The following is a 12,913-nucleotide window of genomic DNA, read 5'->3' as shown; positions in this document are numbered from 1 at the left end:
GTGTGTATATCAGTTTATTATGCAGTATTCCCTTTCCTCCCAGTCAGAACTTCCTTATAGCAATGCAGATTGATTTTATCATCCTTAATGACCTTGGGAGACATCTGATTTTTGATCCTCATCTGAAAGCTGTTTCATTGTATTCTAATGCCAGAAGAAATCCATTGGCATCAAAGCTTTTAGCTTCTCCACATATTCATCAGCTGACTTCTCTGAGGCCTTTAATTCACTCTGAGAAAGGTAAGCTGAGTGCTGAGCTCTTCAGGCTCCAACAGTTCTTTGACATCACAGGGTTCTAATTTCAAACCCAATTGTTTACTCGACTCCAGAATCTTTTCCTGCATTTTTCTGAGGTGCTTCCACTTGTAAATCTGGGATATTGGTGACATGATCAGATCACAAATTCCTCTGTGTTGAATTCACATAGCAGGAACTGACTATATCCCATTTTACAATTTCTAAATTGCAAAATGGAATAAAGTCAGTTCCTGCAATTGCAGTATTGTTAATTGCATTGTTGAAATTGAAACTGTTCTGGAATTTCCTTTAAGTGCAATTGTTTTCTTCATCTTTTGACCTGTAATTGATCTCGAAGCATATAACAATTATGATCATAAGGTAGTAATGCTTGAAATTAGCAATGACATTCTATTCTATGGGCTGTAAGGTTAGTGTTGTATTGGGAAGCAAGAAGATTACTGTTCTATCAGCTAACCTGTCAGGGTTGTTTGGATTACCTGAAGTATTTTCATTGATTGGTAATGCTTTCTCTGTCAAGTTGTTCTTACTGAGGTAAACTTTGACTGCAGGTCAGAAATTATGGCATAACTACTCCTGGCATAAGGTTCTGGTAGTCCAAGCTTTCTTGCTTGATTCCCACACCAAGCTTAGTGTTTATAAAACCTTTCAAAGCTCTTGGGTTCTTGGAATGATAAACAAGTGTTAGTTTCAAGGAGTTTCCAATGGCATTGCCTCTCAGAAGAAGAGTTAGTCAATCGTTAAGATGGCTTATAACTTGACAAGCTTTTCTTCAGTTTCGCAAGAGCACCGCTTTGTTCCCCATCACCAATCTCAATGCTCTTTTCTGTACCTGTTCCAGCAGCTCTATGTCCCTTTTAAATGAGCTTCCAGACCTGTATGCAATACTCAAGATATGGCCTGACCATTCATTGCCTTATACATGGCATAATCACCTCCCTATCCCTGCTAGCAAAATTCCTGTATATCATTGACAAAACCCCATGAGCTGTCTTGCACTGCTCAGAGAACTTCATATCTGATTGCACAATTACATTTTAGTACCACACATTTGGTACATTACTCTGGATTTACTGCTACCCATATGCATTTGTAAATGTTTGCACAAACTTAAATTGCCATTTCTCAGCTCATCTGCCTAAATTTTCTAGACTTTGTTGCAGCAGCATACACCTTTATTACTGTCATTAACCACCCTGCCAATTTTTGTATCATCTGGAAGGTTAGACATTAAGCCTGATAATACCTTTATCAATATCATTAATAAATACAGAAGGCAACGATGGACATGGCACTGATGGACCCAATGAAAACTTAATTTTTTTTAGCAGTGGGTTGGAGGGGGATGAGCAGCAGGCACTCCTGGCAAGCGTAAGCAATGCTTAGGGTTTGCCCCATCAAGAGACTTTATCTACATACTCAGCCTACTCTCATCATGGCAAGAACAAAAATTTTTCTGATGGTCAGAGAACAAGGTCTACAAATCAAGATTCAATGTTACCGTATTGGCTTGCATCTGTTGAATGAAGAAAAAGTATTCAGTTTTAGGGGTAAGTCTGGGTGAAACTATTGAAGAAAGTAACAGTACACCAATCAAAGGAAACAGACTTTGTTAAATCTAAAGAAGCAGGAAATGCCAAAGTCTGACAAAGGAAATGCCAAAAGCAAAATTTATAACTCAAAGGTGATGAAATTTCACATCATAAACGGTCAGGTAACAAAAACAGATGGTAAAAAATATATCGCTGCCGGATGTCAGAGTAACAAAGTAGCAAACCTAGTGGTTATCAAGAGAAAAAAACAAAACTAAAAAAATTCAGTAACAAAAGGCCTATACCAAACACTGGAGGGGGGGGGGTGAAACATTTTAATGAACAATCAGAAAAATTTTTGTTCTTGCTTCGTTGGATCTACCAGGTTTATTTAATTGGTCTTTTTACCTGTTTTACTGGATGTTCCTGTTCACTCTGGATCTAAATAATCCTGGTTTTACTTTTCCTTTTTGTATGACATATTCCTTCGTCAATAGATTAAAATTACCTGTTCATTCTGCCAGATTTCAGTGGTTTTATTTTGGCCTTTGTACCATCTTACTTGATAAGTTGACATTGAGACTTGTTTTGTAGATCTTGTTCTCTGATCATCAGGAATTTCTGTTCTTGCTTCGTTGGATACACCAGGTTTATTTCATTGGAATTTTAACCTATGTTTTACTGGATGTTAATTTCCTGTTCACTGTGGATCTAAATAATCCTGGTTTTACTTTTCCTTTTCGTCTGACGTATTCCTCCGTCAATAGATTAATATTACTTGTTCATTCTGCCAGATTTCAGCTGTTTTATTTAGGCCTATATACCATTTTACTCTAGTACAATTTTTTTTTTTTTTGTCCAGTATCAACAATAGAGGTCATCCCTATTGTTCAGATTATTAATGCTTTCTAGTAAGGCTGTCATTACTATATAATACTTTTAATCTGTTACTGTTTCACTTTACGTCAGGGTTGCATGTTCACCATCGGCCATTTATTTTTATGCCTTGTCATCTCGCCTTCGCTTTGCTTTATTACTCCAGGTAATGTTTTACTTTTGGTTTCAGGTTTTGATTTGCCTTTCTTCTCTACAAGCTTATGGTATTAACACCCATTTTTATTAACTCTTACAAATACCAGAACCCTTTCTTTAAGGTCTTTACACACCCAGTAAGTTCAGTAATTTTAATTACTTTTTTGACACTTTTTATCTTTTTGCTTTCTTTTTCTATCTTCTTCCTGTTCATAAAACTATTAGTGTAATGTGAGGGTGATTTGAATGCTCCTACTATCCTTCATCCTATCGCTATTTTCGTCTGCATTTAACTACTCTTTCTCCCCTTCCCCATCCTCAAGAATTTTTTACCTCACCCTATACTATTTGCTTGTTCACATTATTTTTAGAATTTTTTTTTTTACCATATTTTTCCTGCAAATTACATTTGTATTATAAATTGTCTTGTTACAGTTTGTTTTTTTCCCATATGACACTGTAAACACTCTTTGTATTATTTTGCATTATATCTTTAACTTTAATTTACACTGCATAGGGACTACTTTGTCTTATAGTATTAAGACAAGGGGGCTTTACTTTTGTAATTTTACTCTTTTCTTGTACTATGGACAAGTTTGGAAACTCAGTTCCTGAAACATGGTCAGGAGTAGTCCCCCTGTTGAAATGCCATCCCTATATTCGACCTTCATTCTAAAATTGCCCACCCATATCTGAATACAGTTATACCCCTTTGTAATTTATTTTAATTATTTTTCCACAGTCCCATTTCGTCCTATTGGCTTGTTAATTTTGCCATTAATTATTTAAATTCATAATCGTACTACGATTTTAACATTCTTTCGCCTTTTCATTACTACTTCATTTATTTTTTCTGCTATCCTGTACACCCTTTTAGTTCAGTACACTGTGTACTTCTCATATCCATCTTTGCAAACCCTGTATTAATGTTCCTTGCTGCACATATATTCTTTTGCTTCCTTTACTGCTGCCCTGCACATTTTGGAGCATTTGACATACAATACGTTTCAAAATTAATTCTAATTTTTCTCATCTGCTTAGTTTGCTTATAGAACTTATTATTTTACTACTACTACTATATATATATATATATATATATATATTAGCTATTTTTGTAGGTTAAATTATATAAATGTAAGTGAATGTTAGGTTACCTGTGTAAACCATATGGTAACCAAATCAATGTATTTATTTAGTATTGAGAAAAGAAAAAAAAGTGGTCTTGATAGTTGTTATATTTAGGTAGCACCTATGCCCTGCTGTCTCTATGATTAAAGTAAGATGATAAATATGTGAGAGAGTGTTGTGTTATGTGCTATTATTCAGCCTGCCCTAAATATGTGTTAAAAAAAAAAAAAGTGTAATTGTGTAAATGTAAGTATGACGTGTGTACAATTGGGCTGAGTGTGTATTGTTCTAACCTACCCCTCCCCTTGATCTGGAAGATTGCCTCACTGCAGTGAGGCAGTCTATCAGGTCCAGGAAACCCTTTGCCCTGCAGACATCGTGTCCCCTCTTTTGAGGCATGTGGGATTTTCTGACACCGGTGTGGGATTACAAACAGAGAAGCACTGCATGTCCACAATTTGATCTCTCCCCCCACATAAGTGCCCTAGCTCTATTACTTTACTTCCCTACTATCCCTTCCCCACCCCAGCCATTTTGCCTGGTGACCTCTACCAGCACGAATCTTTTCCTGTTTTAAAAAGTTACCCCCCCACCCTAATCCTCTCCCTGGCAAACTCAGGCATTGTCTGGGGTTTGCCCCCACCAGAGGTCCCACTAGGTGCTGTGTGGCTAAATGGCTGAAAGAACAACACAACCCAATGCTACACTATGCAGACCAGCGCTAAAACTCACTATATCTGTCCTTTACAGAGTTTGTACTGCAACACAAAGTGTACAAATGTGGAGTTGGGGGGTGTCACTTGGCAATCAACATTATAAACTATATCCCTCCACTACCACAAGAAAGTACCTGGCTGGGGCGAACCTTGGACATCACCTGAGCTTGCCAGAAGAGCCCTAAAACACACACACACACACACACACACACACACACACACACACACACACACACACACACACACACACACACACACACACACACACACACACACACACACAGAGAGAGGAAGTATTTGGAAAGGACTGTGGGGTGATAGTTTGAAGTACCAGTAAATGCAAATTTAGGCTTGAGTGGATCCATTTTAATTTATTTACTTTGGCCATATCTAGACAGAGGTCATAGTCTGTACACACTGTATACAGGCAACTGGTATACAAGTCCACTGCTTTTAAAGGAACTGCATGAAAAGAAAAACCAGTTCTTGTGGTGCTATTCATGCTAAAAGAATGGAAAAGAAAGAAAATCTAAAAGAAAGAAAAACTGCCAGAAGATGCAGCACATTTGTTCTGCCCAGATATTATGATGGCACTGCATAGAAGGGAAGATAGAATGCTGACAACACTTCAGGCAGACACGATGGTTGATACTGGAAAAATTAACAAGACAAAATAGTGAAGCTAGAATGTATATAACAAAAATATAGGTTCAGTTAACAGAGCTTTTAAATCCAATCATATTATGCTGAGTTCAACAGTGTGTGTATGCAAAATTGTAAAGCAATACAAAAAAATGATTTTACATTTTGTGGCTGTATGCTTTTTGAATGCTGTGCTCTTCACCAGGAGAACACTGCTAAAAAGCACTTCTTTTTGCAAAATTTTACTAATCTGTAATGCAAACTTTTAGATTACCATACTTTCAGAAAGGGAAGAAGTTGTGGGAAAAAATCAAGTGAAAACCCTCAAGACTAACTGAATGTCATTTTCCTTCTGCTGTGCCTAGTATCCTTTGCAAGAAAAATGCCATGAGGTACAGCCATACTTGCATACATACCAAAAGAGGGCAAAAGAAGAGAAGTAAGATATATATGTGATATGGAATTGTGCATTGATCCATGCTTTGTATCAGTGGTTCCCAGTCTTTTGTCACTCAAGTCACACTTTAAGTTAAAAGACGAATATTTCCTTTTAACTTAGTACCAAAATAGTGACTGTCATTGAACTCAATGGAATATTTCCTAATCTTGTGGTATGCTTGAAAAGGATCACGGCACACTGTTTGGGAACCACTGCTTTACATATTGTACCATACTATACAAAATTTTGACTAATTTATTTGTTTGAAGTTACTATTCTGATATTCTTGTGCTATAGTAAACTATTTTACTGCTAGCAGTAAAATATTTCTTAAGTTAATGAAATATGTTTTACTTAGGTATCACGCATAAAAATTTTTGTATCAATATTTTACACTTTCAGAAAAGTTAACTTTCTTCAGTAATAACTAAGACCATAGAGTTAGTAGCTTTGAAAGTAACTCAAGCTGTGGAATTAGTAGCTTTATAAGTTACTGAGCACTTAAAGGATTAATCATTGAAATAAGTTGCATTCATTGGTAGTTGAGGCTAATGGCTTGTGAAAATTGCATGTCAAATAGCATCTATGGGAAAGAAGGTACATAGTATTTTTTTTTTTTTTTTTTTTTTTTGCACTATATGGCCAACAATAATACTTTACTGATGAGGCCTGTGATTTCGCTTACTGCTGAATCAGGAAGTCTAGAAAACAATATTTCCTGGGACTATCAAGAAGTAAAATTCCAACTGTAAGCAAATAGTTTTAGAAATAGTGTTTCACTAGATACTTAGAAATTACTTTTTAACCATCTTATATCTTTGCTATTAGTTTTTATGTATTTTGCGCTTATATTTGTGTACTGAAAATGAGAATATTTCTCCCTCTTACAGGTATATTTTCGAAGGTTTAGGATACCTTGTTGCATCTATACTTATCAACAGCACTTCCAGAATTAAAAGGATTAATGAAAATGGAGTGAAAAAGATGTAAGTAGAAAAGCTGTATTTGAATTAGTTGTTTACTTCTGTTATGATTAAAATTAAGTTTTAAAGGGCTTTCAGTAATCATTTCTTTGACTTTATTGCGATAGCTCTTTCTTGCGATAGCTCAATGGATTTTTATTTTTAATATTGCGATATAATGCAAGGAAGTAAAGCTTATACAGCATCAGCTAAAAAAAAAAAAAAAAAAAAAAACACACACACACAGCCTGTTTTCTATTGTATGCACCCTATTAGAGAACTAGGAGAGAGTGATTTTTGTGTATCCCGGAAATTCATCTGTTGTTTTGCAGAAATGAGTCATCCACACTTTCACTAAATTTCATGGCCCCGGGTGCCAAGCGAATCTTGAGTCCAAGCGATCTTCCGTGTGACTTCTACTGCGATTGCATTAGAGAGATAAGTTTTCCCCTTTGAGTTCAGATGTTTTTCCTTCCATTATTCTAATATATAATAAGAGTATTCTTTCTTAAAGCATAAGGAAGAAGTTTCCAGAAAGGAAAGTAACCTTTTTTAATTTTTCTGTTTACTAACCTTCTATTTTACTCACTTGGTGGCACTAAAATGTCTTTCCTAAAATGAGGTTTCCAAACCTGTGTGCAGTATTGCAGATGTGTCCTACAGTTTCCTTATACAAAATATTTGTCCCTGCTGGCAAAGTTCTTGTATATCATTGACAGACTCCCCCCCGGGCTGTCGTAGTAATCTGTCTGCACTGCTTCGAGAATTTCATGTTGGGCTGTGCAATTACCCTTAAATCTTTTTTTTTTTTTTTCCCCCTCTTATCTGACTACTTTGAAAGTGGCACTAATCAAATGGTATGTTATTCTGAGATTACTACTACTCAAATGCAGTACATTGCATTTAATCTCAGTAATCACTTTTCAGCCCATCTCTAAGTGTATCTAGATCTTCACTCTTCGTCTAGACATGTTAAGGTCATGACTGCCATGTCATATGGATTTCACTCGGCTTGACATAAAACTTCCTTGAACCAGTTCCTCTGTACCAAATCCAGTCAGGATGTTGCACAAGCAGGCATTCTTTATGAATTTTCTGTGTTGCAGACCTACTTGATGGCTTCTATTTATACTATTTTTAAAAATTATACATTAGAGGTCATGTCGAAGCCATGTTATGTCAAGGATCTGGGTATATTCTTCCTATGTGTATGCCATATCCATAAATTTCATTACTTCATACAGCATGTCCCTCCCACTTTTCTTACTATTGAATACACCATGAATTGTCAAACTAATAGAGTAAGCTTATCTGTGAAAATATCTAAACCTCCTAAACACTTCTTAGTTCATTTCACAAATACACGTGGTCTTGGTTATAATCTCAACGATATCTAGTTCCACTTGCAGTCTTCCAAACCCCATATACTTTTCCTGACAGAATCTCAGTTATTGGTTGATTCAACCACTGCTCATCTCATTTGCCCAAATTATTCGCTGTATGATTCCTTTTGTCTCAAAGGTGGTACTTGTGCATATGTCCCTTCCAATGTTCCCTGTCAGAGACTTGGTAATTTGGAATCTTCTTTTTTCGATCTCCTCTGGCTTAAAATCTCTCAACTCATTCTGTCAGATTCATCTGTTGTCTTTACCGTTCTCCCATCTTCACTAATCACTTGGAACTCTTTGACTTCTTCTTTTTCAACTTGAGTTTCTCCAGTCCAACTTTCCTAACAGTGAGGTAATTTTCCATGGTGTTTTTAATGTTCATAACTCCAGCTGGCTTCCGTTTTCTAGTCACACCGACCCAGCTGGTCAAGATGCTGAGGCTTTTGCAATTACTAATGATCTTGCACAGATTGTTCATTTACCTACAAGAATACTGGACAATCCTAACCATGCAGCCAACACACTTGATCTTTTTCTCACAAACAGCCCTTCTAAGTACAGGGTCAAAGTGAGTGGTCCATTAGATACAAGAATGCAAAATGGGATGACCTGCGAGATTTTTTTTCTTCTTTTCCTTGGTCTGATTACCGTTTCCAAACTTCTGATGTCAACGTTTACTCAGATCGTGTCAGTGAAATTATTCTTGTAGGAATGGAATCCTTTAATCCACACTACACTTCAAAATCTCGTCCTTTATCTAAACCTTGGTTTTCCAATGAATGTGCTAAAGCTGTTCAAGAGAAGAATGTTGCATATCATAATTGGCTTGTTTCCAATTCTCCAGTTTCATTTATTGCTTACATCAAAGCTTGCAACAATTGTAAAGCAGTTTATATCAGTCAAAACTAGATTTTGAATGGGCTAAGAGTAGAAAACTTGCTTCTTGCCCTAATGTTAGCCGAGCATTCTGGTCTCTTGCCAAAGCTATTGGCCGCAACTTTTGCCCATCTCTGCTCCCACCTCTGTCAAAACCAGATGGTTCTATTGTCACTTCAACCAAGGATAAGGCTGGCTTGATAGCATCCCATTTTTCTTCTAACTCATGTATTAATGATCTTGGTAAAACACCTCCCAACATGCTCCATTCAATGTCTCCTGTGGTCTTCCATCAAAAGGATGTCAGAAGGATTTTGACGAATCTTGATGCTAAAAAAGCTCCTGGTCCTGATGGTATTTTTCCGCTTGTTTTCAAAACCTGTGCGCCTGAACTTACTCCTGTTCTTTGCTGCCTTTTTTCACTTTCTTATTCCAAAGGTGTTTTTCCTTCTGCTTAGAAATTTGCTTATATCCAGCGGGTTCCTAAAAAGGGTGACAAATCCAACCCATCCAATTATCATCCCATTGAAATTACTTCTACTCTTTCTAAAGTAATGGAGAAATCAACTAACTGCCAACTCTTAAACTACGTAGAATCCTTCCGCCTGATCATCGATTGCCAGTGTGCATTCTGTCAGTGTCGATCCACTGGTGATATTCTGGATTTTGTTTCCCATTTATGAACAAATTCTATGGAAAAGTTCGGTGAAACACAAGCAGTTGCTCTTGACATCTCAAATGCTTTCGATCATGTTTGGCATAAAGGTCTTCTAAACAAGCTTCTTATGGTTTGCCAACTGTTTTTTGTAATTGGTTATCAAATTTTCTCTCTGATTGTTCACTGATTGTTTGTTTGTTTATTTGGTTTTTAGGAGCATTAACAACTAAAGCCATATTGCTCCGGGATATGCGGTGGTCATTCCCTGACCTTTCCGCATCGTCCGTATTTGGTGGTGACGGGCTCGAACCCCGGTCTAATCAAGAAGCGTGTGCTACGCACTGCTGCTCCTTCCCACCTGGCTACGGAGGCACCTATTCTTCACTGAGGGTGATGGTAGATGGCTCTCTGTCTTCTAACTTCTCCACTAATACTGGTGTCCCCCAAGGTTCAGTTCTTTCCCCCACTCTTTTCCTCTTTTATATTAATGACCTCTTCCATTGACCAGAAATCCTATCCATAGTTTTGCCGACCCATAGTTTTTTTGATAGCGCATTGCATTTCACTTTCCAGTTTGAGAAACCTTGCCCTGCTCAATCAGCTTCAACTTCTCAAATATCTGCTACCAATTCCCTAAATGCCAATCTCCAGGTAATTCTGCAGTGGGGCAAAGACAACTTAGTTGATTTCAGTCTTTCTAAAACTCAGTCCTGTCTTATCTTGCAAAAAGGATTCTTCTGCTCCTATGCTTATCTTTGGTGACACTCCAAATTCTAGGCAAGATGAAATATCACTTTTGGGGATTGCCCTGACTTCTGATCTCTCTTGCCACATGCACATTACAAGTATTGCTTCCTCTGCATCTAAAAAAATTGTTTTTCTCTTTCGCCTTTACTTTTCTTCCAAACAGCTGTTCACTCCATACAAATTGCAAATCCATAGAATAGCAAATTCCTACCATGGAATATTGTTCCCACATCTGCAGCAATGCCCCAAAACCTCTCTCAGGGTTCTAGATTCCATTCAGAAGAGGGCAGTTAGGTTAATTAATGACTCATTTCTAACAGAATCTGTCCACTCTGTCTCATAGACGTACTGTTTCTGCTGTATGCCTTTTCTACAGATACTTCCATGGGCACTGTTCTTCTGAATTGGCTTCTATAATTCCTGCTCTCTCTTTCAAAACACTCCGAACACGTGCTATCACCAGCCAACATCCATTTACTATACAACTTCAAACTCACAGAACCAATTTTTCATCTTCCTTGTTTATTCATTCAACTGCCTTTTTCTGGAACAACTTTCCTTCATACATATTTCCTGAAAATTACAGTCTACAGAAGTTCAAGTCTAATGTCAACAAATATCTTCTTTTGTCTTCTCAACCTCCAACCCAAGCACGGTATTAAGTACTATAGTTTCTAATACCTCTTGTGTTTGGTATGTTTATTAAAAAAAAAAAAAAAAAAACTAAGCAGCACAGTAGCATCATCAGAATAGCTGTATTGGCTGTTAAACAACAACAACAGCAACAACAATGGCAGGCTTTCAGTCTCCACCTACGATGCTGTGTTTTGATTAAAATGTTACTGTACTCTGCATTTTATTTTTTTAGGTGAAAAGAAACATCAGAAGCAGTTGAGGCACCAGGTAGTTGATCCTCTAGGGATGAGGAGGCATTCTGGTGGATGGCTTTTTTAAATGTTTTGCTCCAGAGTCATCTGCCTCGTTAACAATGGTTTTTGTCTTAGAAATCTCTCTTTGATTTTATAAACTGACGTGCTTTCTTGTTCTGTTATGAATGCATGCTGCTGTAGTCCTTCAATAACCCCATCACACATTTTCACCATGTCGTCTATAGGCAATTTTTCTGCAGTGTTAACAATGTCATCTTCATCATTATTATAATCACAATCACCTTGATTCAGAACCATTTCCGCTATTTCACTATCGGTCAATGAATGAACAACTGGAGCCTCATTATCGATGTTAAAAACTTCTTCGATATCCATTTCTTCCAGCTTACTGACAGACTCTGAAGGTATATTTTTTGCATATGTAAGGAGGTCAGACATCATTTTTTTCTCATTTGACATATGGAATCCTTCAAAGGTATCACCCTTGTTCATCATCACTTGAACATAGTCAAAGGCCAGAGGTCGTGCCAGGCATGCACAACTGTGTTTTTAGTCACTGTGTTCCAAGCATTGGCAACAGCATATACGGCATCCTTCATACTAAATTTCTTTTGAAAATCTTCCACACCCACACCTCTGTTCACTGCTGCTTGCATGCTGTTCAAGAAAGTGTTTTTATATTTACTCTTCATTAATCTAAGGATACCTTGGTCACATAGCTGAATTAATGAAGTCACATTTAGGGGAAAGTACATGGCATAAACATTATTTTTGATGAGAATTTCAGCTGGGGGATGAGCAGAACAATTGTCAAGGAATAGCAAAATCTTGCAGTCGTCATCCAGTCCAGCTTCCCTGCAGTGAGCACGAGCTGCTGGTACAAAATGCTTGAGAAGCCAATCAGATAAAATGTAAAATGTCCCTGGTGACCCGTGCCTTTTTTGTTAGCATAATAATGGACTTGTAAGAAATTCACTCCTTTAAAATAGCGAGGAAGCAAGCGTTTGCCCATCACAGCAAGTTTACACTTATGCGTGCCTGCTGCATTAGCACATCTCAGCACAGTTATTCTGTCATTGGCATCCTTAATATCTAGGGGCTATCTCATCAGCTGTAGTCGGTGTCTTTCTAGGGCAATAATGCCAAAAAGTGATGTTTCATCAGCATTATAGACTTGTTCTGGTGTGAGTATCTCATCAGCTGTAGTCAGTGTCTTTCTAGGGCAATAATGCCAAAACAGTGATGTTTCGTCAGCATTGTTCTGGTGTGAGATTTTCATCAGCAATGACCTTGGCAAACTCGTTAATGAATTTCTCAGCTGATTAGTGATCAGTAGATGCTTTATCACCACAGATCTTTAAAAATTTAATGCTGTGTCTTTTGTTAAATTTCTGCAACAAGCCTGTTGAATATTCACAGTTCCTTTCAATTTTCAGTTCATCGTGATAGATCTTTGCTTGTTTCACAATCAGCATACTGTTAAGTGGCATGTATTCACTGCGATGCTGACGGATCCACTCTTTCAATACATGATCGAGATTTTCATTTTTACCTTTCATTTTTCATTAGCTTTCATTTCATTTTTCATTAACTTCTGTTCATCACTTTCAGCATAGAACTTCAACAGTTTATCCTTCTTTTTCTT

The 12,913-nt window shown here is 37.1% G+C and overlaps 1 protein-coding gene across 1 annotated transcript in view; it reads left to right on the top strand.

Annotated features, from left to right (window-relative positions):
* Positions 1-12,913, top strand: part of Sec8 (exocyst complex component secretory 8) — a 416,647-nt gene that overhangs the window by 381,201 nt on the left and 22,533 nt on the right. Inside the window, exon 25 of the mRNA XM_090385352.1 lies at positions 6,638-6,733. Within this exon, the coding sequence (XP_090241478.1) occupies positions 6,638-6,733 (96 nt within the window). The remainder of the gene's footprint in view (positions 1-6,637; positions 6,734-12,913) is intronic.

This window comes from Mastigoproctus giganteus, chromosome 11 (assembly GCF_048544385.1).
Source record: "Mastigoproctus giganteus isolate SK-2022 chromosome 11, ASM4854438v1, whole genome shotgun sequence".
NCBI classification, from domain to species: Eukaryota; Metazoa; Arthropoda; class Arachnida; order Uropygi; family Thelyphonidae; genus Mastigoproctus; species Mastigoproctus giganteus.
This window is presented reverse-complemented; position numbering and strand designations above follow the sequence as displayed.